The sequence below is a fragment of the Triplophysa dalaica genome, chromosome 18 (genome assembly GCF_015846415.1).
Source record: "Triplophysa dalaica isolate WHDGS20190420 chromosome 18, ASM1584641v1, whole genome shotgun sequence".
NCBI lineage: Eukaryota > Metazoa > Chordata > Actinopteri > Cypriniformes > Nemacheilidae > Triplophysa > Triplophysa dalaica.
Genome location: NC_079559.1, coordinates 17,576,642 through 17,602,878, shown reverse-complemented (window position 1 = coordinate 17,602,878; position 26,237 = coordinate 17,576,642). Strand labels below are relative to the sequence as shown.

The 26,237-nt window shown below is 37.9% G+C and overlaps 1 protein-coding gene across 1 annotated transcript; it reads left to right on the top strand.

The window, feature by feature from the left end:
* Positions 1-1,106: 1,106 nt before the first annotated feature.
* plod1a (procollagen-lysine, 2-oxoglutarate 5-dioxygenase 1a) lies at positions 1,107-23,782 on the top strand. The gene is made up of 19 exons (XM_056773179.1): positions 1,107-1,306; positions 1,995-2,086; positions 2,813-2,946; positions 3,052-3,215; positions 5,400-5,512; positions 5,649-5,712; positions 7,296-7,393; positions 7,482-7,583; positions 8,508-8,639; positions 9,962-10,083; positions 10,279-10,383; positions 11,488-11,613; positions 13,296-13,437; positions 13,564-13,677; positions 13,803-13,868; positions 15,075-15,179; positions 18,976-19,122; positions 20,584-20,709; positions 22,556-23,782. The coding sequence occupies exons 1-19, from the start codon at positions 1,219-1,221 to the stop codon at positions 22,709-22,711; spliced, it is 2,196 nt and encodes a 731-aa protein (XP_056629157.1). The 5' UTR covers positions 1,107-1,218; the 3' UTR covers positions 22,712-23,782.
* Positions 23,783-26,237: the final 2,455 nt, after the last annotated feature.

The following is a 26,237-nucleotide window of genomic DNA, read 5'->3' as shown; positions in this document are numbered from 1 at the left end:
CTAAAAGTTCTTATCTATTTTTTCTTATCTCCTATAATTGTTACCATATTTATACAAACTACGTAGATTTAAACCTTACATTATTCATATTAAAAGCTCTTACTACACACTGTCCATCACATTGCCACTTGCACATTGCACATAGCATCCGGAAACTGTACATTGTAAGCAACAATAGGTTAAACCTGTAAACAACACATCAGTACACTCTTAAAAAAATCATATGTTGTTTTTTGACTATATATTTTCACTTTTTGTGTATAGTGCATTAATGTTTTTATTTAATTCTATTTTTTTTCAATCTTAATGTATATTTGCACTATGTTTGCACCATATGTACACTTTCTTCTGCACTAAGCTCCTGTCACCAAGTCAAATTCCTTGTGTGTGTAAACACACTTGTTAATAAAGCTCCTTCTAATTCTGATATGACGAGTAACTTATGAGGAAATGAAAGGGGTAACGTTAGGTCAGATAAAATGGACAAAATGATTAGCCTATTTCATTCTAAAACCTTGTAAATGTTTATTGCAATTTGTCGGCTATACAATTATGTTGGCTATTTGATATCAGTTATTATATTAATGATAAAAATTAGTCTTACAAAACATTTCTTACAAAACAAATCTTTATTTATCTTTATATATTCACAAATTAACATAGTTGTTTAGTTCTAAATGTGATATTGCTTGTTAATTTAAATTTATATACTATTTTATTATATAATATATTATATCTTTATTTCTTTGATATACCTCTGTTTGATTTTGCCTACTAGAACATTATTAAGTGATTTGAGAAATGGAGAATGAAGCATAGTGTATATATATATATATATAGTTTTTTTAATGACTTTAGTTTAAATAGGGAAAATACGATTCTACTAAGATAAAATTCTGCCCTTTCAAACGAAACAATCATGAAAGGAGATGCTGCGTAATTTTTTTGTATTTTGAAATATGAATTCATTTATTATTAGTATTAAATTATTTTTGAAAATAGAGAGACAAATAGAAAAGAAACGCAGAAAAAATGTATTGTTCCGGTTCGGGATATGCTAAGGGTTGAAGAGTATGCTGAGGGTGGGAGTCGAGGGCGGAGTTATTGCAGAAGTGGGCTGGAAATGTTGAACGGCATTAACAACTAACTTTCTCTCGAGAAAAGCCCGTTTTTATCAGTCGCCGTCATTGCAGAGGGTTGAAGAAAATCGAATCAGACATGAGGGAAACAATTTCAGTCTTTCTTGTGTGTTTGTTAGCGTTATTTTCTACGCTTTATTGTAACCAGCAGGACTCGATCCCCGAGGGTAAGGCAGTGATTTTTGGTTTAATGTCTTTATACGTCTTCAATCACGCCGTTACGTGTATTTGATAATGCATTTCACTACCGCAATGCTACAATGATTTGTTACATGTAAATCAAATCCATCCTATGCTTTGCTCACAGTTAGTTAGGAATAATGCGCGTTCCAACATACCGCTGACGTGGACCGCTCTTGCCCATATCATTACGGATCCGTGTGAAATTACTTTGGCATACAATTTGAGTTGACAATGATGAACAATTACAAAACACCGCAAAAAGTAACTTAATCTCTCAGTTTCCAACAATGTTTTGCCTACTGCACAGGAGCAGCATGCTTTCAACAATATATATATATATATATATGTTATATTGTAACACAGCAGCGTTTAAGTTTTCTAAACACGACCAATATTTTTTTAGATTTCAAACATTGACACTGAGTCGTTTATACAAAATAATCCCTTTGCATATTCCAGTAAAATTAGATGTCTTGCACCAGGCGTGAAAACTGATAATATATATTTAAATATTCCAGCTGTGCTGTCCTACTCTGAAAGAAGAGGATAGGATATGAAATACCCATTAGACAGTGTTCTGTTGGCACGTAGGCAGAGGAGCAGCACAGCTGTGGAGATGTTTTTACAAATATTAGCTGCATTTACTTTAACTTGTGCTTATTCTCTTCTCAGGAGATCTTCTAGTGCTGACTGTAGCCACACAGGAGACGGATGGATTCAAACGTTTCATTAGATCTCTACAACATTTCAATTACAGTGTTAAGGTAAAGTTCATAGTAAATTGTTAAAAGTTTATAGTTTATTAATTGTTTGCTGCTAGTAAATAAAGCCATTTTAAATTTCTCTTTAAATAGCTTGACTGTATTGTGGCCTTTTTAGTCCAGCGTCTGTTGAATTTTATGACACATATAAATTGTGTTAAAAATCCAGGTGATCACATTTTTTTTTACTTTTCCACATGTACAAATCTTACTGTTTTATTGGTTAAAACTTGGTTTCTTTGCAGTTTTTGAGGTCGGTTAACAAAGAACATCTTTTTTTATTATTTGAGCAGTTTACATAGTTGTCTTTTCTATAAATAAATACAAATTGAAACAAAAATTGTATTTGAAATTTGGGAAAATAATTCTATGTAGTTCACAGAATAAAACAAAAATGATCATTTTATTCCAACACATACCTATAAATAGTACATTTAGAAAAACTGAAAATAATTAAGAAATGGTCTCCATGGCTGTATATAAACAAAAAACAAAAAACAAAAAACTATAAACAACCATGCTAAAAGGTAAAATCTGCAAATAAATTAAAATAAATTCAGTACCCTGAATTTAAAAACTGTAATGAAGGAATGATGTTTTTTTTTTTTAAAACCATGTATTGTTGCAAAGCAGCCTGATATAAAATTTGACAAGGAGGAGGACATATGGACCCAACATCAAGCACTATATCTACCGAATTATAGTGAAAACTCTTTTGGTGTTTTTTAGGTACTTGGAAGGGCTGAAATATGGAAGGGTGGAGATTACATGTCTCCTCCAGGTGGAGGACAGAAAGTTCGTCTGCTGAAGTTTGCTTTGGATGAGATAACAGAGGATAACAAAGTTATTCTGTTTGTGGATAGGTAGTTATCTCCTACATCATAGTAAATGTAACTTTTAAACTGCTTATTGGAGCGTTAAGAGTTTTCATCCTTGACATAACAGTTATTTGTTTCGTTTTTTTACAGCTATGATGTAATCTTTTCTTCTGGTCCAAAAGAGCTGCTAAAGAAGTTTCAGCAAACCAAGCACAAAGTTGTGTTTTCTGCCGAAACTCTTATATGGCCAGACCGCCATCTGGAAGACAAACATCCTCACGTTAGGGAAGGGAAAAGGTTTCTCGGAGCAGGAGGTGGGATAACTTGTATTATCTTACATTGTTTTACATGTAAGACGATCCAGGGTATATAAATGCAGTATTACTCAAGATTAGTGTGATATGTAAGGGATAATGTACAGGCTCCGGTTGTGCAGCCTCCGCTTTGTGTCGGGTCCTGATCACACCGTCGGGGCTTATTTCGCGATAACAGCCGGTTGCTTGTACATTATACCCCTTTATTACACAGCTACTTGCCACATGAGAAGAAAACTGGACATAAAATGTGAATTTGAAATATTTTATTCGCTAATGTTTACCGAATACCGGCCTCCTGAGGTCTTTCGGTTTTAAAGTAAGAAACAGGCTAATTGGTTTAATAATTTGTAAATATATTATCATATGTGTTATTAAAAGACATATTTATAATACATTTTTGTGTAATAGTAAACTGCCCCTCTCAAAATGATTTGCAGCATCTGGGTTACAGGGTGTTATTAGTTTTGAGCAGTTGTTATTTTAAAATATCAGAATCAAGCATTCAAATGAGCGGTGTAATAAGGCTCTATATCAGCATGGTTGTGATTAGGCCAGAGGTAGGAGGTCGGAGTCAATCATAGCCATGCTGATATAGAGCACTATCACATGACTATACGAGAGTGCAATTTCATTTATGCTACAGTTTGATGGCACAAGTGTGAAGATAAATTAGAAACAACATAGTGTCTTTAAATCCCTCCGGTTTTAAAGGAACTGGGGAATTGCTTTCTTCTGCCACGAATTTCAGCCCAGCATAACAGTTAAACAAACCACTGCTACTAATTCCAAACTTTCACATCTTTTAAATTTGGGCTGTGCTGCTTGAGTAAAGTTATACTTTAAGTGAAAAATGATGAGGCAGGACGTGCATGTGACTGAAAGAGAAGACTGTAAAAGGCAACTAACTGAGAATGTGTATTCCCATTTGGTTTACAGTAGAAAGTTGGCACGGCAATTTCTGTTATGTAAAGTGTGTCTCGAGACCCTTGCATCCATAATACTGGACAAAGTAACAAAGCAAAAAAAGGGGTTTAAATACCAGGATGAACGTAATCAAGGAAAACAGAAACAAGCGAGGAGCTAATTAACTAATAAGGAACTTGGGTAAATGGGAATACAGAAGACAAAGGCCTAGTTCACAGGTTCATGGGTAGTTTTTCCTTCTTTGTTTGAAAAATAAAATCGCGTACACACGAAAATGTAAAAACACATTATAAAGCGCTGTCAAAAGCATGCCAAACCAACAGGTGGCGATATAACACTAACTTTGAAGTTGTGTTGGCAAATCAGAAGCCTGGAATCTGACGTCAAACAAAGCAGATGCTCATTCCAGTGTCAAACACCAAAACTTTGATTTCACCGGGTACTGCGTTTGTGTGTGGACGAACAACCGAACCGCATAGAAAATTGAAAATATCCGTGTTCATGTGGACAGGGCATAAACCACAACAAAACAGAATATACAGTACATGTGACCTATTATGTCCTGTTTTACCCTCTCCGATGTTCTTCTAGAAACAATATTTATAAGGTGATGTAAGAGGCTAACAGAGGTGAAATAAGCAGGATGTGTCTGTCTGTATACTCTGTGACCTTTCTGGAAATTCATAATGTATCTAACAGCTAAATAATCTGTGCAACTAACCTGTTCACAAACCTAAACCAAAAGACAATAAATTCTCTGTCCATCTGTTTTGCGTTTCAACACCAAGTCTTGTAGTGTAGCTCAGTTCGTAGAGCTAACAGCACAAAGGAAGTAGGTTTGATCTCAGGGAAAACATAATGTATAGTGATAAAATGTAGCTTGAATGTACATTAAAGGTATACTTCACTCCAACATATATTGGAAAGAATGAAAATTTTGTAGGAAAAATTACTTTACAAAAATTACTACATTTTTTAGGACACAAAAGAAGACATTTTGAAGAATGTAGGACAGCAAACAGTTCTGGGGCACTTTTGACTTCCATGGTAGTCAATGGATGGCAAAATCTGTCTGGTTATAAGCTTTCTCTGTGTTCATCAGAACAAAGACATTTTTACAGATTTCGAAGAAGTTGAATGTGAGTAAATGATGACAGGATTTTCATTTTTGGGTGAAGTATCCCTTTAAGTTGCTTTGGATAAAAGTGTCTACCAAATGCATAAATTTAACACTGGCTGTATCATTTCATTTTCTAGGTTTTATTGGCTATGCACCCAATCTCAAAAAGATGCTTTCTGAGTGGTCAGGAGAAGATAATGACAGTGACCAACTCTTTTACACAAAAATATTCATCAACCCAGACAAAAGAGTGAGTGTTTCACCTTAGTTTTTTTTCAAGTTACCCAAGATGTGGTTTCATAAAACTTAATTGGTTTGTTCTGTGACGAATAACATGTGTTTTATGCTGTGTTTTGACATTTTGTTTCCTGTCATTCCCACTTTAGAGATCTATAAATATAACTTTGGACAACAGGTGCAGATTATTCCAAAATCTTTATGGAGCTCTTGGTAAGTGTAGCTCTTAGTTACTCTTTCCTCTTATAGCTTGCTTATTTTAAGTATACTACTTTAGTTGGAAAGGAGATTCTGCAAAAAATCTTTAAAGCCCTAATGTAAGCCAAATTTTTCTAGCGTCAGCTCTTAAGAGAACATCCTGTTTCTTGTTCTCATAAATGGAGCAACAGTAAAGTTCTTGCCATCCCTTTTGATACCTGCTGGGAAATTTCCACCTTCTGTTTTATGAGGAATTTCTAATTAAATGCTTTGATGGCGGTAAAAATACTAATTCCATATGAACTGAGTTTGTTGCAGTGCTGATCCTAGACGTCTCGGGGCTCTAAGCAAACCTTAGTGGGGGTCCCTTAATAATAGTTAAAAAATAGATATAAAAATATATTAAACCAAAAATTATTCAGACACCTTCAACATTTTTCCACATTATCACAGTTTATGTGATATATTTTAGAGAATTATAGTAAAATATGACAAGAACTCAGAATGCTGTCAGAACAAATAATCGTTGCTGTTTTGAGGAACTGGTGTTGCTAGCGCCATGCTCTAACCACTGAGCCACAGGAAAGCTTTTGTAATCTTATATAATTAAGTAATTAATTGCATTGTTTGTCAAAACTAAATGCGTTCAAAAACACTGTATTTCTTATTGTTTTATACACGTTGTTGCCCCCCCGCTGCGTATAGGGAGCAACGGAGGCTATAGTCTCTTGGGTGTAAAGGTTTTCTGCTTGGATGTCAGCTGTAGATTTGATATGCAGCTAGATTATGGCTTGATAATGGGTTTTGTTACTTCCTGTAATGCTTTATGAGGCTGGAATGTTACAACTAACTGTAAGATGTACCTAAGCACACATACACAAATTCTAGCAAGATGTTAAGAGTCCAGAGGCCAGATTTACTAAACAGGGCTAAATTAGCATGCTTAGTAAAAAAGCGAAGATGGGAGTGGAAATTTCTGTGGGTGATTTACTCACAAAGCGCACCTTAAAAAACACAGATGCAATATCTAATTCCAATAATGACCAATGCAATCTACTGAGAGCAACACAGATTAGTGCAGGCTTTAAGACATGCTTTTTTGGGCATTGAATAATGCCTCAAATACCAGTAATTTCACAAACATTCACTTAAGCATTCACTGTAAATAAAAATCTACTTAAAAACTTAAAACTTAGTAAGATATTTGGAAGAATGTCAGTAACCCCACATATATTTCTTCCCCCATTTACTGCCATAGTGTTTATTTTCCTTACTATGGCAGTAAATGGGGGATGAGATCTGTTTGGTTACCGACATTCTTCCAAATATCTTCCTTTGTGTTCAGTTGAATAAATACATTTATACAGGTTTGGAACAAACAGGGTGATTAAATGATGACACCATTTTCAGAATTTTGGGGTGGAATATCCCTTTAAGGTCTTATATATAGCCCTTTAACGTATTTATGTACTTTATGTGTGTTTGTGTTGATATGTGTATTTAAGAAAAAATATGTGTATACTATGTGATGATTGTATTGCAAAGTATGCTTCTAATATCAATTGTAATCTTTTTTTGGTTTTGCATGGCATGAATAGATGAGGTTGTGCTGAAGTTCGAAGATGGACGTGTGCGTGCCAGGAATCTGCTTTATGACACCCTTCCTGTTATAATCCATGGCAACGGACCCACCAAAGTACAGTCATGATTCAAAAGCATACCATGGATTATACTTTACCAAACTAGTTTTATTCAGTGTCCTTATTTTTATAACGTTGTTACAGCTCCAGATAAACTATCTTGGCAACTATATTCCGAATGTGTGGACATTTGAAACTGGCTGTACGACTTGTAACAAGGATGTGCGACCTCTTTCTGAACTCCAGGTGGGTTGTTTTAACCTCTCCTCTCATGACTGTGTTGGTGTTACCTACAATCATGTTAAGCCAGTCATGAAATTATTTATGTTTCGAATAAAACCGTTTTTTCAATCTAAATTTTAGATTTAGGTTCTCCAAAGTAAAGACATCTTTTGTCACCCGACAAAATCATTTTTACAGAGTTATAAAAACTTTCAACCATGTTGAAATGCAATGTTATGCTTTAATAAGTGCTCAGCATTAAATATTTTATAAATATATTATTTCATATGACTGAATGGACCTGATAACTTACACACATAAAAGTAATTCTAAGGGAAAATAAGTGTCATGAAACTCGAGGTGAGACATGGACAGAGGACCCAGGCGCAGACAGCGGGTAAGGGGTTTTAACAGATAGACTTTAATGACAAATACAAAACAGGAAACAAAAACCCACGAGGGGGTTAAACAACATAACATAAAGGGTACCAACAGGAACAAAGACTCACTGAACTAAACTAGACAAGACTAAATATAACATTTACATAAACTATGACTAACTAGACTTACCCTACAATACCATGGACCAAGAACTCACCCACATGACACAAACAATGAACAAGAGACACGAGGTCAATATATGGGATCAAAATCAAGAGGGGACATGTGCGCCGAACAAACTAATTAACAACCAATAATGAGACAAAAGGCCGGGAACAGAGCATGTGGAATGCCAACTGGGACAAAAATGCCTCTCTCCACATAAAACATGAGGTTCTGTCATGATCCTGACACTAGATCAAGAGAAACATGACGAGAAGGGACATAATCATGACAGTAAGGGACAGATTTCTTTACTTTTGTGAGATCATAAAGATCAGCAGTTTACGGCATTGTGACCACTTGTTTCCCTTCAATTTGTGTTTAACCTGACCCGTTTGTCTTCAGGAAAGTGAACATCCCGTCGTGGTTATTGGGGTCTTCATTCAGCAGCCCACCCCATTCGTGACTGTGTTCTTCGAGCGCATGCTCAACCTCAAATACCCCAAAAACCGACTTAGTTTATTCATTTATAATAAGGTAAGATATTTTGCTGCAGATGTATTTTCCAACACAAAGGCCCAGTTTGACGGACAAGCTTAACTCAATCAAGGACTAAGCTTTAATTAAATTAAGTTGCTTTCATAAAAATGCTTTCATAAAAATGCATCTTAAAACAATGGCACTGGCATATTTTAAGGTATGTCAGGGCAAGTTATTTTATATTAAGACAGCTCAAACCTGGGACTAGCCTTATTAACCCTTGTCTGTGAAACCAGGCAAAAAGTGGTAAACTGTGTATTGTTTATCAACATCCCCTACTAATTTTGTGAATATTCTGTACATATACCATAAAAGATATATCATTTACTATAAACTTACTACACACCACTCTTGAATGCTTGATTTGATTAGTTGCAACATTCCAAGGTATGTTTTCCCAGATAACAAGTAACAAATCGCTAAAACTGATAGCATAGGCTCAAATAACAACCAGTTGGCTGAACATAATCCCTTTCATATAGTGTAGTATATACTTTTCAATATATACATATATATTTTATATCGTGTTTACGTATATCTAGTATTATCTGACTTATATAAGACTATACACTCACCTAAAGGATTATTAGGAACACCATACTAATACTGTGTTCAACCCCCTTTCACCTTCAGAACGGCCTTAATTCTACGTGGCATTGATTCAACAAGGTGCTGAAAGCATTCTTTAGAAATGTTGGCCCATATTGATAGGATAGCATCTTGCAGTTGATGGAGATTTGTGGGATGCACAAAGCTCCCGTTCCACCACATCCCAAAGATGCTCTATTGGGTTAAGATCTGGTGACTGTGGGGGCCATTTTAGTACAGTGAACTTATTGTCATGTTCAAGACACCAATTTGAAATTATTCGAGCTTTGTGACATTGTGCATTATCCTGCTGGAAGTAGCCATCAGAGGATGGGTACATGGTGGTCATAAAGGGATGGACATGGTCTGAAACAATGCTCAGGTAGATTGGCATTTAAACGATGCCCAATTGGCACTAAGGGGCCTAAAGTGTGCCAAGAAAACATCCCCCACACCATTACACCACCACCAAAATTGCATTAAATCGAAATTGAACAGGTGTTCCTAATAATCCTTTAGGTGAGTGTATAAGAACACGATATGCCCTGTCTTGTGAAATACAATGTAGTCTACCAAGTTTATTATCTAGTGTTCCTTTTTTGCAAAGTGCACTAACTACAAAAATGTGCCAAACATTCCAGATGTTATGAAGTTGTGAAAATATGAATATTGGTAAAAACTGCAACAAATTGTACAGTATAATTTTTTTTTATTTGAATGTCTTTTTGCAGGAACCACATCATGAGAAACAAGTCAGAACATTTTTGGAGGATCATGAGTCAGAGTACCAGGCAGTGAAGCTGGTTGGACCTGAGGAGGGTATAGATCCTGCCACCTCACGTAACATAGGCTTGTAAGTGTGCTGTTATTATGTTTTCATTCATTATTTTTACACAGATTAAACACAGTAATTTCTGAGTGATTCAATATTTCAGGCACCTGTAAACCCTACTCTAACTTTTGCTGTTAGTATGCCTTTATGCTCCATTATGCAAATCCTTTGTTTGTATATTACATTAATACAATTTTTTCCTGTGTTTAATTTCAGCGATATGTGTCGAGATGACATTCACTGTGAATACTTCTTCAGCATAGATGTGGAGGTGGTTTTAAAAAATGAAGACACACTTAAAATCCTAATTGAGCTCAATAAGTAAGTACATGGGACTAAAAGTATGATAGGTAAAAAAAGTGATCTGCCTTATAATGATTAATTACTCACTGATCCTAAAGGAAGCATATAAGTATACTGTTGATTACCATAAAAATAAACTCTAATTTGTTGACAAGTGATGCCTGTTTAGAGTAGTCTATAAACCAAAACATGAGAAGATCACAGTTGAATCAAATGTACATGTGATCCAGTGGCGGCTGCTGATCTTTTAAAGAGGGGAAGCTAATTTTCGGCCTAAATCATAAAAATTGTCCATTTATTTAATACGATCTAATATATATATATATATATATATTTAACTCAATGGGAGGAAATGTGGGAATTATGTTAAACTGAAACAATGAATGTGGTGTGAAATTGTGTGAAATATACGATGAAGGTTGCAGCAGTTTGTCTTTCGACTACACATGCAAAATCCGCGATGGGACTGAGTTGGAAATGGAGACACAGAGTGATAGGCGTCATAATCTGAAGACCACGCCCATGCCCACACATACCGTCTCTTTGCATTGCGAGAAGCTGCCGCCTCCTTGTCATTTATGATAAAAAAAAAAAATGTATAAAAGCTGATATGTGACAATGTGTATAGCAAACAAGCTAAAAAAACAAGAAATACGTTTTTATAAGCTGTCGTCCCCAAAAAACGAGCGTTTTAGGACATAAAAGTGGATTAAAAAGAGATGACAGAGCCTCCAATCATCACCCAGACACTCGGAGTCCGGGCCAGCCCACTCCTCCATTCATCCCAGAGACGCTGAGCGTCCGTGGGCGGGACATAATCGCAGCATTATCCAATGACCATGAAGTCAATGGACGCTGGGCTTCAACAGAGTAATGCACTGTACGCTACGGGAATGAATGAGAAGGAAATCGAGTCAGCCGACCTAAGTAGCTGATTCTGAACGAAATTGTTTTCGTTCGAGATGAACGTGTTTAACGCTTTTTTAACCAATAAAATGTTAACATAATAGTACATATATTTTTTACCATTCATTTTTTGACAATTATAGGGGAAGCTGAGCTTCCCTTGCAGTCTTAAAGAAATCGCGTCTGATGTGATCACTATTTTGATGAACCCCACAGGCCCTTTATTGCTCCAATGATGACAAAACCTGGGCGACTGTGGACAAACTTCTGGGGTGCACTCAGTGCAGACGGGTATTACGCCAGATCGGAGGACTACGTGGACATAGTTCAGGGAAGCAGAGTGTAAGTTTTCATCTTAGAGAAAACATGTCAAAATATTGTTATTAAGGAGTGTGTAGCAAGACTATTTATTTATTATGTAGTTTCCCAAATCATTTAAAAACTTTAATAGTAATTGAAATAAAATAGAAATTTGGAAAAAGTTTCTAAATATTATTCTAAAAACTTTATCCTAACGAAAATTAGACATTTTTGTGTTTAGGATAATTTAAAATTCGGACTTAACCATGCAAAACATGTAATGTAAAGGCTGAACTAAAGCACATTGTCAACAAAACAGATTCATCAACCAAATGCAGTGATCAAACAAACACCTGAACTTCGTGAACATATACTCTCTCTCTCTCCTGCACACAAGTGAAAGTTACGTCTGTGCAAGCCCCTTCTCCGGTTCTCCATGTTGCCGCGTGGGGGGCCATGTGCTTTTACGGGAGAATTGTCCAATACGGGACTAAGAAAAATTGTTACAAAACAGTTTTATATGTTCGAATTTTTTTTCCAAAACCTGTATGATCGCTGTGGGAGTGAATTGAGCACAGAAATACTATACGTTATATGCCCAACTCGTTTTTTAAAACTTGAATATGTTTTGCTTTTGAAGACAGCATGTTGAACATTGTAAAGAAGTCAGAATGAATGGCACATCGTGGGGCAGCCCTTCACAAGTACAATTTTTATTATTTGTAAAAAAAAATGAAAATGCTAGTAAACGTTATCACAACTTTAGAACTATTTGTTAACATTAATTACTTTATTCAATACAGTGTCAGTATTTTCCTTAATCTGGACATACAATTACACATTCGTTCAAGCCATTCACAAAGAGTTAAGACACAAGGACTCACCAGAGTTTTTTAGTATTTTATACAAAACAAATTACAATAAAACATCAATAAAGTAAAAAAATAACAAACAAAAATATTTACTTTAGTACACTGTTGTACTACAGCACCTTTTGTGTTCAGTTAAGGGCAACACACAAAATGCGATGCAAGACAGCCCACATGATTAACTGTAGTAAACTGTTGCAATAATGATTGGTAATGTAGTGTTTAGTCTTACTAATAAATATTGAAGTGAGAGTGAAAGTGAAGTGAAAATGAACTATTTGTCAGATACGGTGACCCATACCCGAAATGTGACCTCTGCATTTAACCCATCCAGAGTGTAGTGAACACGAACAGCAAGTATGCTATTAACAGTTTATACATTTTCTATAGTCAACTTTATTTACATTATTTATATACCGCTTTTTACAATTTAAACTCTAATGGAGAAAAAAAACCTCAGGAGGACCCAGGCCCAACCAGTGGAACCAATTCCCCTATTGCAAAAACTGCAGCATCACTAAAAGCTTGACAGTGCTTGCACAACTTGGCTAAATAAAAAGTAAATAAACATGGTAAAAAGAAATATAGTATAATTAGTAAAACTATAATATTAGTAGTATATAGTATCAAATTAGTCAAACTGAATAGTTAAACTATATAAACTTATCAAAGTTTTAGATAATACTGTAGTATAATTACTATATTGTACAATGGTATACTACAGTATAATTATGTGGGCGATCATATCGACATGTTTTTATAAAATCTATTTCATGTGAAGGATATACTTTGTGCTTATTAGACCCTTATGAAAATGTACAGTGCTCAAATGATAATTCTCTGGAACTTCCATAGGGGTTTGTGGAACGTGCCATATGTGTATCACATTTTCTTGGTGAAAGCAGATGTATTAAGGACTGACCTCAAAGCCCCTGACCTGTTTGAGTCTGCAACACTTGATCCAGATATGGCCTTCTGCGCCAACGTCCGAAATAAGGTAAGACACACAAATATTAATCAACCCACTATTAACCTAATTCTGGATGATGCTCAAAATGTGGATGATAATCAACAACTGTTTGCAGTGCTTTCCGTATGACCCAATAAGATATTTTATTTCTAGGGCATCTTCATGTTTGTAACAAATATGAACACTTTTGGTCGAGTATTATCTGTAGAGAATTACCAAACAAACCACTTGCACAACGATCTCTGGCAGATCTTTGAAAATCCTTTGGTAAGATAAACATAAATAGTTCACAGAATATATTAATTTAGTTACTATACACAACATTCTAAATGCTCCTGTTTTTTTCCTGTTAACTGTTTTCTTTTGTTTTCTTGTACATTTCCTTTGAACAGGACTGGGAGGAGCGATACATTCATAAGAACTATTCAAAGATAATGAGAGACAATCTTGTAGAAACTGTGAGTATTCACCCACAGACAGAATGGGATAAAACATTTAGAAGCCTTTGAATTATAAGGTTTTATCTGACATTTTTGTCAAAATGTAGTTATCACACAGAATTCATATTCTGTTACCTATATACATTATGAGTTGTGTATATACTTAAAAATGGTCTAATTTGTTTCTATAAGGTTCTATTTGTGAGTTTAACAGCACTATGAATGCACATGAGAGGATCAATATGAATCAGCTTTCTTTGATCACTATTTTTTAAAATCTTTTTCTTGTTTTAAAATTAAGTAAAAAATGTCTTAAATGTTAAAATATTAAACCTTAACGATCATCTGTAAACAAATTAAATGATGGGGTCTTAATAACAACAATAAACGTTAGCAACTTATTTCAGCCATACTTGTCTCTAGAGAAAGCTATTTACCTGTCCCACTTTCTGTGGAATAAAGTCCAGGTTCATAACTAAAATAACATTAACTTGTCAAAATATTCAGCACGACTTTTTTGCTTAACTTAAACACGACAAAATGTTATTTGTCCTAAATAATAAAATAAATGTTGTGGAAGCATTAAATATACATTTTATTATAACAACACCAATTTCATGTTTTAAAACAAATTAGTGAGGATGTTGATATTTTACAGTTGGAATACATTTAGTCTCTGTCTTTTTCAGGTACAAAAGAAACTTGTTCGCTATCATTTTGAAGATCAATATCTAAAACTGCACAGAATGCAGATAGAACTTTATAAATACAAGTTGACAATTTTCTAAATATGTTTTTAAATTTTATAATATGACATTTAACAAAGTTGCCTAGTGTTGTTTAAGACTTTTACTACTCTTTAATGGTGGACAAAATGAAAAAGTCAGCATGGTCTAAATGAAAAAGTCTAGTATTATATATTATCAGTCTAGTTGTACCTAGTATTATGATATTATGACAACATACAATTATGGAATTTTTTTTCCATGTTCAATTTTATCTTCTGGAAACTAAGTGTATAGCACAATTTTCTTTAAAAATATAGTCAATTTAGCAAACTAGGTGCAGGCCCAGTGGACTTAGGTTTTTACTTAGGGTTTGTCAAAATCCTTTCCCTGAGGAATGGGAAAGCACACAAGGATCACTAACCATTTCCCTAATCAACATAGTGTTTTGTAAAGTTGTTGTACCTCAAGTGATCCTTATGTTTATTTCTTTGTTTAGCCATGCCCTGATGTGTACTGGTTCCCTGTTCTCAATGAAGTGGGCTGCGATCATCTTGTTGAAGAGATGGAGAATTTTGGCCAGTGGTCAGGTGGTGGAAATGTGGTATGTTGTATTTTACTTAAAAAAAAAATTACCCCCTCAAAAGCCCCGCCCATCGTTATTGTTGCTATGTCAGACAAGCTTTCGGTATCCGCCATGCGCTCCCAGTGTAAATGTGTCCACTCCCTCGGGAAATGGTGCAGAATTTCTGTAAAAACATGCTGATTTCAGACAGAAAGGTTTGCAATATGCGTTCGAGGGATACATTATACCTATATTTGCATCCACACCAGCAGACGATAACCATCCATCCATCCATTTTCTTCTGCTTATCCTGGGCCGGGTCGCGGGGGCAGCAGACTAAGCAGGGATGCCCAGACTTCCCTCTCCTTAGACACTTCCTCCAGCTCTTCCGGGCAGACACCGAGGCGTTTCCAGGTCAGCCAGGAGACATAGTCCCTCCAGCTTGTCCTAGGTCTTCCTCGGGGTCTCCTCCTGGTGGGACATGCCCGGAACACCTTCCCGGGAAGACGTCCAGGGGGCATCCGGAAAAGATGACAGAGCCACCTCAGCTGTCCCCTCTCAATGTGGAAGAGCAGCGGCTCTACTCTGAGCTCCTCCCGAGTGACCGAGCTTCTCACCCTATCTCTAAGGGATCGCCCAGCCACCCTGCGGAGAAAGCTCATTTCGGCCGCCTCTATCCGGGATCTTGTCCTTTTGGTCATGACCCACAGCTCATGACCGTAGGTGAGAGTAGGAATGTAGATTTACCGGTAAATTTTCTTACCTTCTTCACCACGAGAGTCCAGTACAGCGACCGCATTACTGCAGAAGCTGCGCCGATCCATCTGTCAATCTCCCGTTCCATCCTTCCTTCACTCGTGAACAAGACCCCTAGATACTTGAACTCCTACACTTGAGGCAGGGACTCTCCACCCACCTTAAATGGACAAGCCACCCTTTTCCGACTGAGAACTATGGCCTCAGATTTGGAGGTGCTGATTCTCATCCCATCCCAGGCTGCAAACTGTCCCAGTGCATGCAGAAGGTCCTGGTCTGATGGGGCCAGCACGACGACATCTTCCGCAAAGAGCAGAGATAAAATCGTGTGGTCCCCAAACCCGATGCCCTCCGGCCCCTGGCTGCGCCTAGAAATTCTGTCCATAAAAATTATGAACAGAACCAGCGACAAAGGGCAGTCCTACCGGAGTCCAACATGCACCGGGAATAAGTCTGACTTACTGCCGGCAATGCGAACCAAGCTCCTGCTCCGGTCGTACAGGGACCGGATAGCCCTTAGCAAGGGGCCCCGAATCCCATACTCCCAGAGCACCCTCCACAAGATGCCGCAAGGGACACAGTGGAATGCGTTCTCCAAATCCACAAAACACATTTGGATTGGTTGGGCAAACTCCCATGAACCCTCCAGCACCCTGGAGAGGGTATAGAGCTGGTCCAGTGTTCCACGACTGGGACGAAAACCACACTGTTCCTCCTGAATCCGAGGTTCTACCATCGGCCGGATTCTCCTCTCCAGTACTCTGGCATAGACTTTCCAGGGGAGGCTGATAAGTGTGATCCCCGATAGTTGGAGCACACCCTCCGGTCCCCCTTCTTAAAAAGAGGGACCACCACCCCGGTCTGCCAGTCCAAAGGCACTGTCCTCAACCGCCACGCGGTGCTGCAGAGGTGTGTCAGCCAAGACAGCCCCACAACATCCAGAGACTTGAGGTACTCAGGGCGGATCTCATCCACCCCCGGAGCCCTACCACTGAGGAGTTTCTTGACTACCTCGGTGACTTCAGCCCGGGTGATGGACGAGTCCGCCTCCGAGCCCTCAGCCTCTGCTTCCTCAATGGAAGACGTGACGGCGGGATTGAGGAGATCCTCGAAGTATTCCTTCCACCGCCCGATGATATCCCCGGTCGAGGTCAACAGCTGCCCCCCTCCACTGTAAACAGCGTTGGTAGGGCACTGCTTCCCCCTCCTGAGGCGCCGGACAGTTTGCCAGAATCTCATCGAGGCCGACCGATAGTCCTTCTCCATGGCCTCACCGAACTCCTCCCAGGCCCCAATTTTTGCCTCCCCAACCACCCGGACTGCAGTCCGCTTGGCCTGTCGGTAGCCGTCAGCTGCCTTGGGAGTCCCACAAGCCAGCTAGGCCCGATAGGACTCCTTCATCAGCTTGACGGCATCCCTTACTTCCGGTGTCCACCACCGGGTTCGGGGATTGCTGCCTCGATAGGCACCGGAGACCTTATGGCCACAGCTCCGAGTGGCCGCGTTGACAATGGAGGTGGAGAACATGGTCCACTCGGACTCAATATCTCCAGACTCCCTCGGGATCTGGTCGAAGCTCTGCCGGAGGTGGAAGTTGAAGATCTCTCTGACAGGGGATTCGGCCAAACGTTCCCAACAGACCCTCACAGTACGTTTGGGTCTGCCGAGTCTGTCCAGCTGCCTCCCCCGCCATTAGATCCAACTCACCACCAGGTGGTGATCAGTTGTCAGCTCCGCCCCTCTCTTCACCCGAGTGTCCAAGAAATGCGGCCGAAGGTCAAATGAAACAACCACAAAGTCGATCATCGACCTCCGGCCAAGGGTGTCCTGGTGCCATGTGCACTGATGGACACTCTTATACTTGAACATGGTGCTCGTTATGGACAAGCTGTAACTAGCACAGAAGTCCAATAACAGAACACCAATTGGGATCACGCCCCTCCAGGTCTCACTGTCGTTGCCCATGTGGGCGTTGAAGTCCCCCAGTAGAAAGACGGAGTCCCCGGTCGGAGCGCTTTCCAGCACCTTTCCCAGAGTCTCCAAGAAGGCCGGTTACTCTACACTGCTGTTTGGCCATAGACGCACACGGCAGTGAGAGACCTATCCCCGACCCGAAGGCGCAGGGAAGCGACCCTCTCGTTCACCGGGGTAAACTCCAACACATGGTGGCTGAGCTGGGGAGCTTTAAGCAAACCCACACCAGCCCGCCGCCTCTCACCATGGGCAACTCCAGAGTGGTGACGAGCCCATCTTCATGAGGAGTGTGGTTCCAGAGCCCAAGCTGTACGTATAGGTGATCCCAACTACCTCTAGTCGGAATCTCTGAACCTTGCGCACAATCTCAGGCTCCTTCCCCATCATAGAGGTGACATTCCATGTCCATAGAGCTAGATTCCGCGTCCAGGGATCGGGTTGTCGAGGCCCCCGCCTTCGACTTCCGCCCGATCCACTAAGCACCGGCCCCTTACGGTCCCTCCTGCAGGTGGTGGGTCTACGGGAGGGTGGCCCCACATCGCTCCTTCGGGATGAGCCCGGCCGGACCCCATGGGGGGAGGCCCGACCACCAGGCGCTCGCATACGAGCCCCAACCCCGGGCCTTGCTCCAGGGTGGGGCCCCGGCTGCACCATGCCGGGCGACGTCACGGTCCTCCAATTAATTGGCATCATAAGGGTTTTTGAACCGCTCTTAGTCTGACCCGTCGCCTAGAACCTGTTTGCATTAGGAGACCCTACCAGGGGCATATAGCCCCTGACAACATAGCTCCTAGGGTCTTTCGGGTACTCAAACCCCTCCACCACGGTAAGGTGGCAGTTCAAGGAGGGACGATAACGTTACGTTAATTCTTAACTCACAAGATGCAGTAGGCTACTAACTTTGCTGTCTCACAAATGGATGTATAGCTAACCTAAACATGGTGTATTAATTGTTTATATTTACTCCAAAATTTGTGATCCTTCTTTGTTTAAACAAAATGAGTGGTCAGATCGCCTGTCAAACCAACTGCTTGCGAGGAGTCAATTATCAAATTGCTACATCTTGTAGCTATTAGTTTAACAAATATTTTTTTGTTGTGTTTAGGATCAAAGGATCCAAGGGGGGTATGAAAATGTCCCCACAGTCGATATTCACATGAATCAAGTGGGGTTTGAGAAAGAATGGCGAAAGTTCCTGGTCGATTATATAGCCCCAGTCACAGAGAAAATGTTTCCTGGGTATCACACAACGGTAAGCCCTGCTTTGACCTTTCAATTCGAATCGACACACTTCTTTTTTCTTAATTAAATGATTTTGAAAATGTATTTCTATGTTCTATGAAAGCATATTTTGTGTGGGTTTGCTTAGAATTCTATTTTGACAGACTTTATATGAATATTGTTGTGCATTATTATTCACAAGATCTGTATATTTCTATTGAAATATGATACTGATCATTACTGCCTTAAAACTCATGTGTCTGAGACTACTACTTAATCTTATTGTATTCTACTCAGATATGATCTGAACAGTCAGTGCCGAGCAACAATATATTGGTAGAAGCAAAATAGTGGAGTGATTAGAGCAAATTGTATCTTTTATCATATAGATTTGACTCACCGGACTGTTCCTTGTCATTAGTACCTCCCAAAGGTTTGGGTGGTTAGCATGGATCCTGCTGGTAGATGTTGTAGCTAACTACACCATAATGAGGGTAAAACTTTTTGATATGTAGTTTCGGTCCACCTCAAAGAGACTCCCTTTTGTTTAGCATTTCTTTCGGCATGCCAATTAGGATCATTTTCTACACTTCACCCGTCGAGATACATTATTGTTTACGTTTAATTTAGCTCTTGAAAAAATAAGATAAGTGAGGTAAGTGGGTACTCTCTATACAAATGACTGCCTGTGAACATGAATGTACAATGCTTGAGGTTAATTCTCAACTCAACTTTATTTATATAGCGCTTTTTACAATTTACATTGTTACAAAGCAGCTGTACATGAGACACATTGAATACAAGTATGAATTCTAAAGCAGCCCCCCCGGCCAGGCAGATAGTGCAAAACAATATGCAAACGGTGGTGAGGAACCCAAAACTCCCATCGAGAAAAAAAACCTCAGGGGAACCCAGGCCCAACCAGGGGATTCCAGTTCCCCTCTGGCAAAAGCTGCTGCCTCTGCACAAGCTCAATAGTGCTTGCACAACAAGGCTTCATAAAAATATAAAAGTTAAGGATTTAAGATTATCATTAACAATCTAATAGCATTTGAAACGTTGTAGGAAAAACAAAGTTGTCGCGTCCTTTATCCAGCTCTATCCTCTTAGCTCTTGTCAGGTCACCGCTTCCCATTCTCAGCTCTGCCATCAGGTCTGGGCATGAACTGTATCCAGCGGTAACCTTGGAACAAAGAGACAAGACTGGCTGAGAGTAGAGTACTGTTCTGAACTCTTTGATGCAACAAGTACATCATTTGTTGTTGGATGTGTTTCTGGTTCCGGTTGATCTAAATAATGCAGCCTAAATCCTCTGAGGATTAATATTATGGAAGTGTAGTGTATGCAAGATTAAAAAGATGAGTCTTTAGTCTAGATTTAAACTGACAGAGTGTGTCTGCTTCCCAGACCGTGCAGGGAAGAATATTCCAAAGTTTAGGCGCTAGATAAGAAAAGTTGCTGTTCATGTGTTTTATGTGTGTATGTTCTGCAGGCGCAGTTTGATCTGGCGTTTGTAGTTAGATATAAACCAGATGAGCAGCCCGCTTTGAGACCTCATCATGACGCCTCCACTTTCACTATCAATATGGCACTCAATCAAGTGGGAATTGACTATCAGGTAAGCTTAAATAAAGATAATAGATAATAACAAGATGCGTCACTGACATAAATGGGCAGGGAATGCAATGCTCAATATGACTGCTCTAGCGAAGGAGTCCCACCAGAGCCATTGTGATGACAGCCTCCAAATGGTGTGCAACATTTTATGATAGTGTTTATTTTCAAACTAATGAATCATAAACTTTGAAATCATTATCAACTTTATGCCTTTTACATACGAAGACTGGATTCAAAATACAAAAATCTCATGAATTATACTTTAAATAATGTTAAAATTGTAAGTGTTATTGATTTACATGTGATTTTTTTTTAAAGTAGCAAAAAATACATTTACAAGGTAGATTTCAACAAAATCTTGATAGGCTAAATAATCCTTATTAAATGATATATTATTGTGTTTCAGTAGTGACAAAATTTGGGTAGAGAAAAGAACATTTTAAAACTTTCTGAAATTACAATATGAAAATTAACTGCACAAATAAATCTGTACCGTTGATATTTTACAATTTGAATGCATAAAAAGATTCTGTAGAATGGCCCATTTACTAGATTAGTTTTTTTGTGCTTTTGGCAAACTTATTGACCCAAAGTGCATTCGAGCTACATTTTAGAAGTTTACATAGTATATGTCACTGAAGGGCTGTTATAAAAATGCAAGACAAAGACATTTCTTCCATTCTTCCATGCTAGAAGCCAAAAAAGATCTTTCAGTTTACAAAAATGCTACTTATTCCTGCAAAATGCAGGTGTCCTGACAATGCTGAAATGATTGTGTTTACATTCTAACATAACCTACAACATGCCTTGACCTTCCTTGAACTGTCCTTTCAGACACACAGACTTTTTATACACCAGGGCCCGTATTAATGAAACATTTTAGGGCAAGGAGTTGCTCCTAGTGACAAAATTATAAGAAAATTCTTAGAAATGTTTTCGCTTAGAATTACAGAAAAGATCCTTGTAAAGAAATATGTCATTCATAAAGCATTTTAACCCTTAAAAGAACTCTTAAGGTCCAACATTTTAGGAGTAGGAGGAGCGAGGAGGACTTTTAAGAGACTTAAGAATTTCTTTGGCTGCAGAGAAAACGGACGAAACACGTAAAGTGAGAAGAAATGTGTTGCAATGCATGACAATTTCCATATTACTTTAAGAATACGGGCCCAGGTTTTGCTCTGCCTTGAATTCTCATAAAACGGTTGAACTTGAAATACAATAATTATTTAATGTTAAAATACTTTAAGCTGTTGAAATTTCATATGCAAAGACAATCATTAACCATTTGCAGTTTGAATCTCCTGAAGAGTTAAAATACTGCGGCATATGGAAATAAAGCAATAAGCCCCACGCCCTTTGCTGTAACCCACAGCTTCCCGGGGCTTATTGCTTTTATAAAACATATTATTACAAATGCGTAACAAGGATTAATAAAATAATTTTTAATAAAATGATATTTAGGCTATGTTATGCGGTCAGCCGTTATAAATCAGGGTATTTTTTAACGGCTTTGAACTCGGCTCAGCCAATCAGAATAAAGAACCAGAACTGACCATTTTATAAAGTACATTTTATCACTGTTTAGAAGCATATGAGCATATACTGGATGTAAGCCTCAAGGTATGCACTAAAATGACTCTAATTTGAATGTCATCAAGACATAACTAGAGTTCAGGATTCTTTTTATACCTGAAGAACAGAATATGTTTTTCTGCATGTCCCGTTTTCAGTTTAACTTCTTTGTTTATTACTATTAACTGCATAATGTTTGTTTGTTGTACTACTTTACTGTAGAGCATAAAGTTTAGATTTATTTTTTGAACATTTACACCCACTCTTTTGATCAGGGTGGAGGCTGCCGGTTCTTGAGGTACAACTGCTCGGTTGAAGCCCCCAGAAAGGGCTGGGCGCTCATGCACCCAGGACGCCTCACTCATTACCACGAGGGCCTGCCCACCACGGAGGGGGTTAGATACATCGTTGTCTCATTTGTGGACCCCTGAGTTGAGATTGTTTTTATCAGAAACTTGAATCTACTTTTAATAAAGAAGATAGCATAGCTCATCAAAAATTAGAATCAACAGCTCTTTGCTTGAATATTTAAATTTATGTCAGTGTAAATATTTTGTTACATTAAGGTAATACTAAAGGTTGATTTTCAGTTTTGACAGATCACTTTTTGACTTCTATGCAATGGCTTTTTTACTCCATTTTAATTTATTTTTCTGAGGTGATATGCATGCATGTATTCAATACATACTGATAACAAAATCAATGGACATCTGTACCCTTTTTATCTTTGAAATTCAATCAGCAAATCACATTGTTTTTTTAGAAAGCATCTAAAGCATTTGGTGCTGTTTTTAAGGCTGCAACAAAACTGACATATAAATGTATCACAGCTCAATATTATTTAGAAATGTTTTGTTTTGCCTTGTTTATGAATCAGTTGTCTTTTCATGACTTAGGGAAAAGAGGAAAACTAATATATTCAAGTTAATTTTTTCCATTTTATTTAGTCCCACTTTGTGTATTGACACTTTTTTGCACATTATGTTGTTTTAGGAAGGTTTAGTGGGTCAAGAGTGTAATTACACGCAGATACTTCAGTACAATTTAACAACTCATGTTGTATTTACAAAATAGGTCCATTGCATTTAATGTATTTCAGTCCATAATAGTTAAAGACACCTTAAATAAAGTATCATACCAATCAATTAAATAAAGCCTCAGTCATAGAAGTATGAAGTTAGAGCATCTAAACTTTTGCACACCAAGAAAAAATAACTTGGGTTATTTAACCATAATCACAGATTATAAAGTAATTGATGAAAATAGCATTTTCACTTGAATAACATTTGTTTTCTTTCTTTTCACTATTTATTTTTAATGTCTAAAATGTTTCAGTCATTCTAGTGTATATCAATGTCCAGCCTATTGTTCCCTAATGGGACTTTACTATGTGATTTCTGGTAGCAATTATAATAAGGTTCCATTATGCATTCGGGCAAATCCAGCGTTACAGATGTGACATTTCACGTTTTGAATGAAAATAAAAACTTTCAAAGAATGCATCTATGTCAAGAACTACAAAGATAAAACACTGGGGTTGAGGATCGAAGTTAGGCCAGTCTATGTAGGGGTAATTCAGAATGGTAAACCATGTATCAGGGAAACATTGATACTTTCAACATATATCGAGCACGCAGCACAATTTCTAGTAAAGCACAGTTTTTAAGGCATTTAGACTTAGGACTCACTTTTTGCTTAATCACATGCGCAATCTTCTTTTTAGAATGTAACATTTTGAATACTATAACTGCTGCAGGTATACTAACATTTTATATATATATATATATATATATATATATATTTCTGTGTGTAAACATTATTCTATTACCAAATCTCACATGGTTTTGACTGCATTTTACTAACCAACAGATGCCCTTGTTGATGACCTCAACGCTTTTAATATTTTTCTTTAAAGGGAAAGGGGCAGTTGTGGTCTAGTGGTTATTGAGTCAAACTTGTGACCAGAAGGATTCTGGTTCGATTCCAAGTTAATTTTGCTTCCTGTCTCATGAGATACCTTTCTTTGGTTGATTTTTTAAGGCAGCCTGGATGTATCCTTCGCTGCCTACAATGTCCCACAGTGCTATGCGTTTACATGTGCAAGAAAAGTTATCGAGCAGGATCGAGCTTAAAAAACTAAAAAAGGCAGCTGAGAAACCATTCGGAGCACAATTTTGGATAAATTTAGTTTAATTTTCTCTTTCAATAACTTTTGTTTGCATTTCTACTGAGAAATTGGTATGGTAGTTTCCAAATATATTATTAATTGCTGCAAATATGCTTTCCATTTACAATTAAAATATAATTCTGTTACACTGCCTATGAAGTCTGTCGAAATTCGTTTCTTAGAGCTTCCTTTGTGCGCTAACGCTGCCTCCGAAGTCATTGCATGGTTGGGCAGCGAGGCAGTAAGTCAGCTGCCGTAGCTTTCGGATGCTGCTCGGGTTTAAAATATAAAGACAGGGGGTGAGTTTCTCAAACACAAGGACACTTCCTAGGAAGGCTACAAATTTCGATTGCCACGTCATCAAGTGCTGGCAAAGGACATCTCAAATAGAAGGATGCGTGGAAGTCAGCCTTTGTTTTGTGTCCTTCGTTCAGTCGGTTTTGAAGGATACACAAAGACAGGATCTTTAGAACCATCAGTATATTATTGCAACCACTATGAATAATCTTGACATGAAGACAGGATCTTTAGAACCATCAGTATATTATTGCAACCATTATGAAGAAACTTGACCTAAATTATTCTCTACAAAATTTTGGGAGATATGTTTCTCCTTCTAAATTGTTTGTATTTGTCAAACGACTATAGGAAATAGAAATATCCACGGTGGTGTACTTTATAATATTTTTATGTTCCCCTCATTCCCCCATGCATCACTTCCTTTAACTGATGATTCTCCTTGCAAACTTTAAAGGTCCAGTGTATGATATTTAGTGGCATCTAGTGGTGAGGAATTGCAACCAACGGCTCACTCCACCCATCCCTCTCGAAGGACTACGGAGAAATCAATAAAATGTTGTCGCATTTTCACTTCTTTCCCGAACTTGATTAGGTATTAACGAAATTGTGCTATAGAGCAGTTTGTTTGTTAAGGGATATTGTAGAAACAACATGGCAAATTGCATGCACCTGCGGTGTATGTGGATAGAAATAGCTCATTCATAGGTAATAAAAACATAATGCTTCCTTATGTAAAAGCTTTATACACCTAGTTATATATACATACATTATATACAGTATATGTCATATTGCATTTCTGTCAATAGATACTTCAAAAAATTACACACTTGACTTTTAATATTGAGCCATTAATTCATCCTTACTTCATAATGAATTCATTCATAATGGAGAAGGAGCTTCAACTTTTACCTGCTTGGCCATATGGGCGATGTTCAAAAAGCACCCCACAGGTCTAAACTACAGGTAATAAAGCATAATGTGTCCAGCATTGGATTATGGGAAGTGTAGTGCAAGATTATAGACCAAGATGTGAGGAACACATGGACATCTGGTTGTCAGATGCAACAATTTACAACCAATATATATAACCATCTGTTTATACTTTCCCAAACCCCTGTTGCTAGTCTAGACATAAGAACAAAATGTTAGGCTAGTCTATGCACAGGTTTTCTATTTAACAAAGGGAAATAAACATGTGTTATGGATATGACAAAAAAAGTATTGACAGACAATTTCTGTATAATGCACAAATCAGAAGCAATAATATCCAACAAATGAAAAAGGAATGGGTCATAGGAAATCAAATAGTGATTATATTCATGCTTACCTTACTTTAGAAAACCATGCTTTAAAAAGAACAAATGAAGAGTTCGGTTCCATAAAGACATAACTCTGAGTTTTATTATGTTACCATGTTTGTATTGTGTTTTTAAGTTATTGGTTCGGTTTCATAAGGGTTATGGTTAAGGTTAGGGTTGGTAAACAAAAAC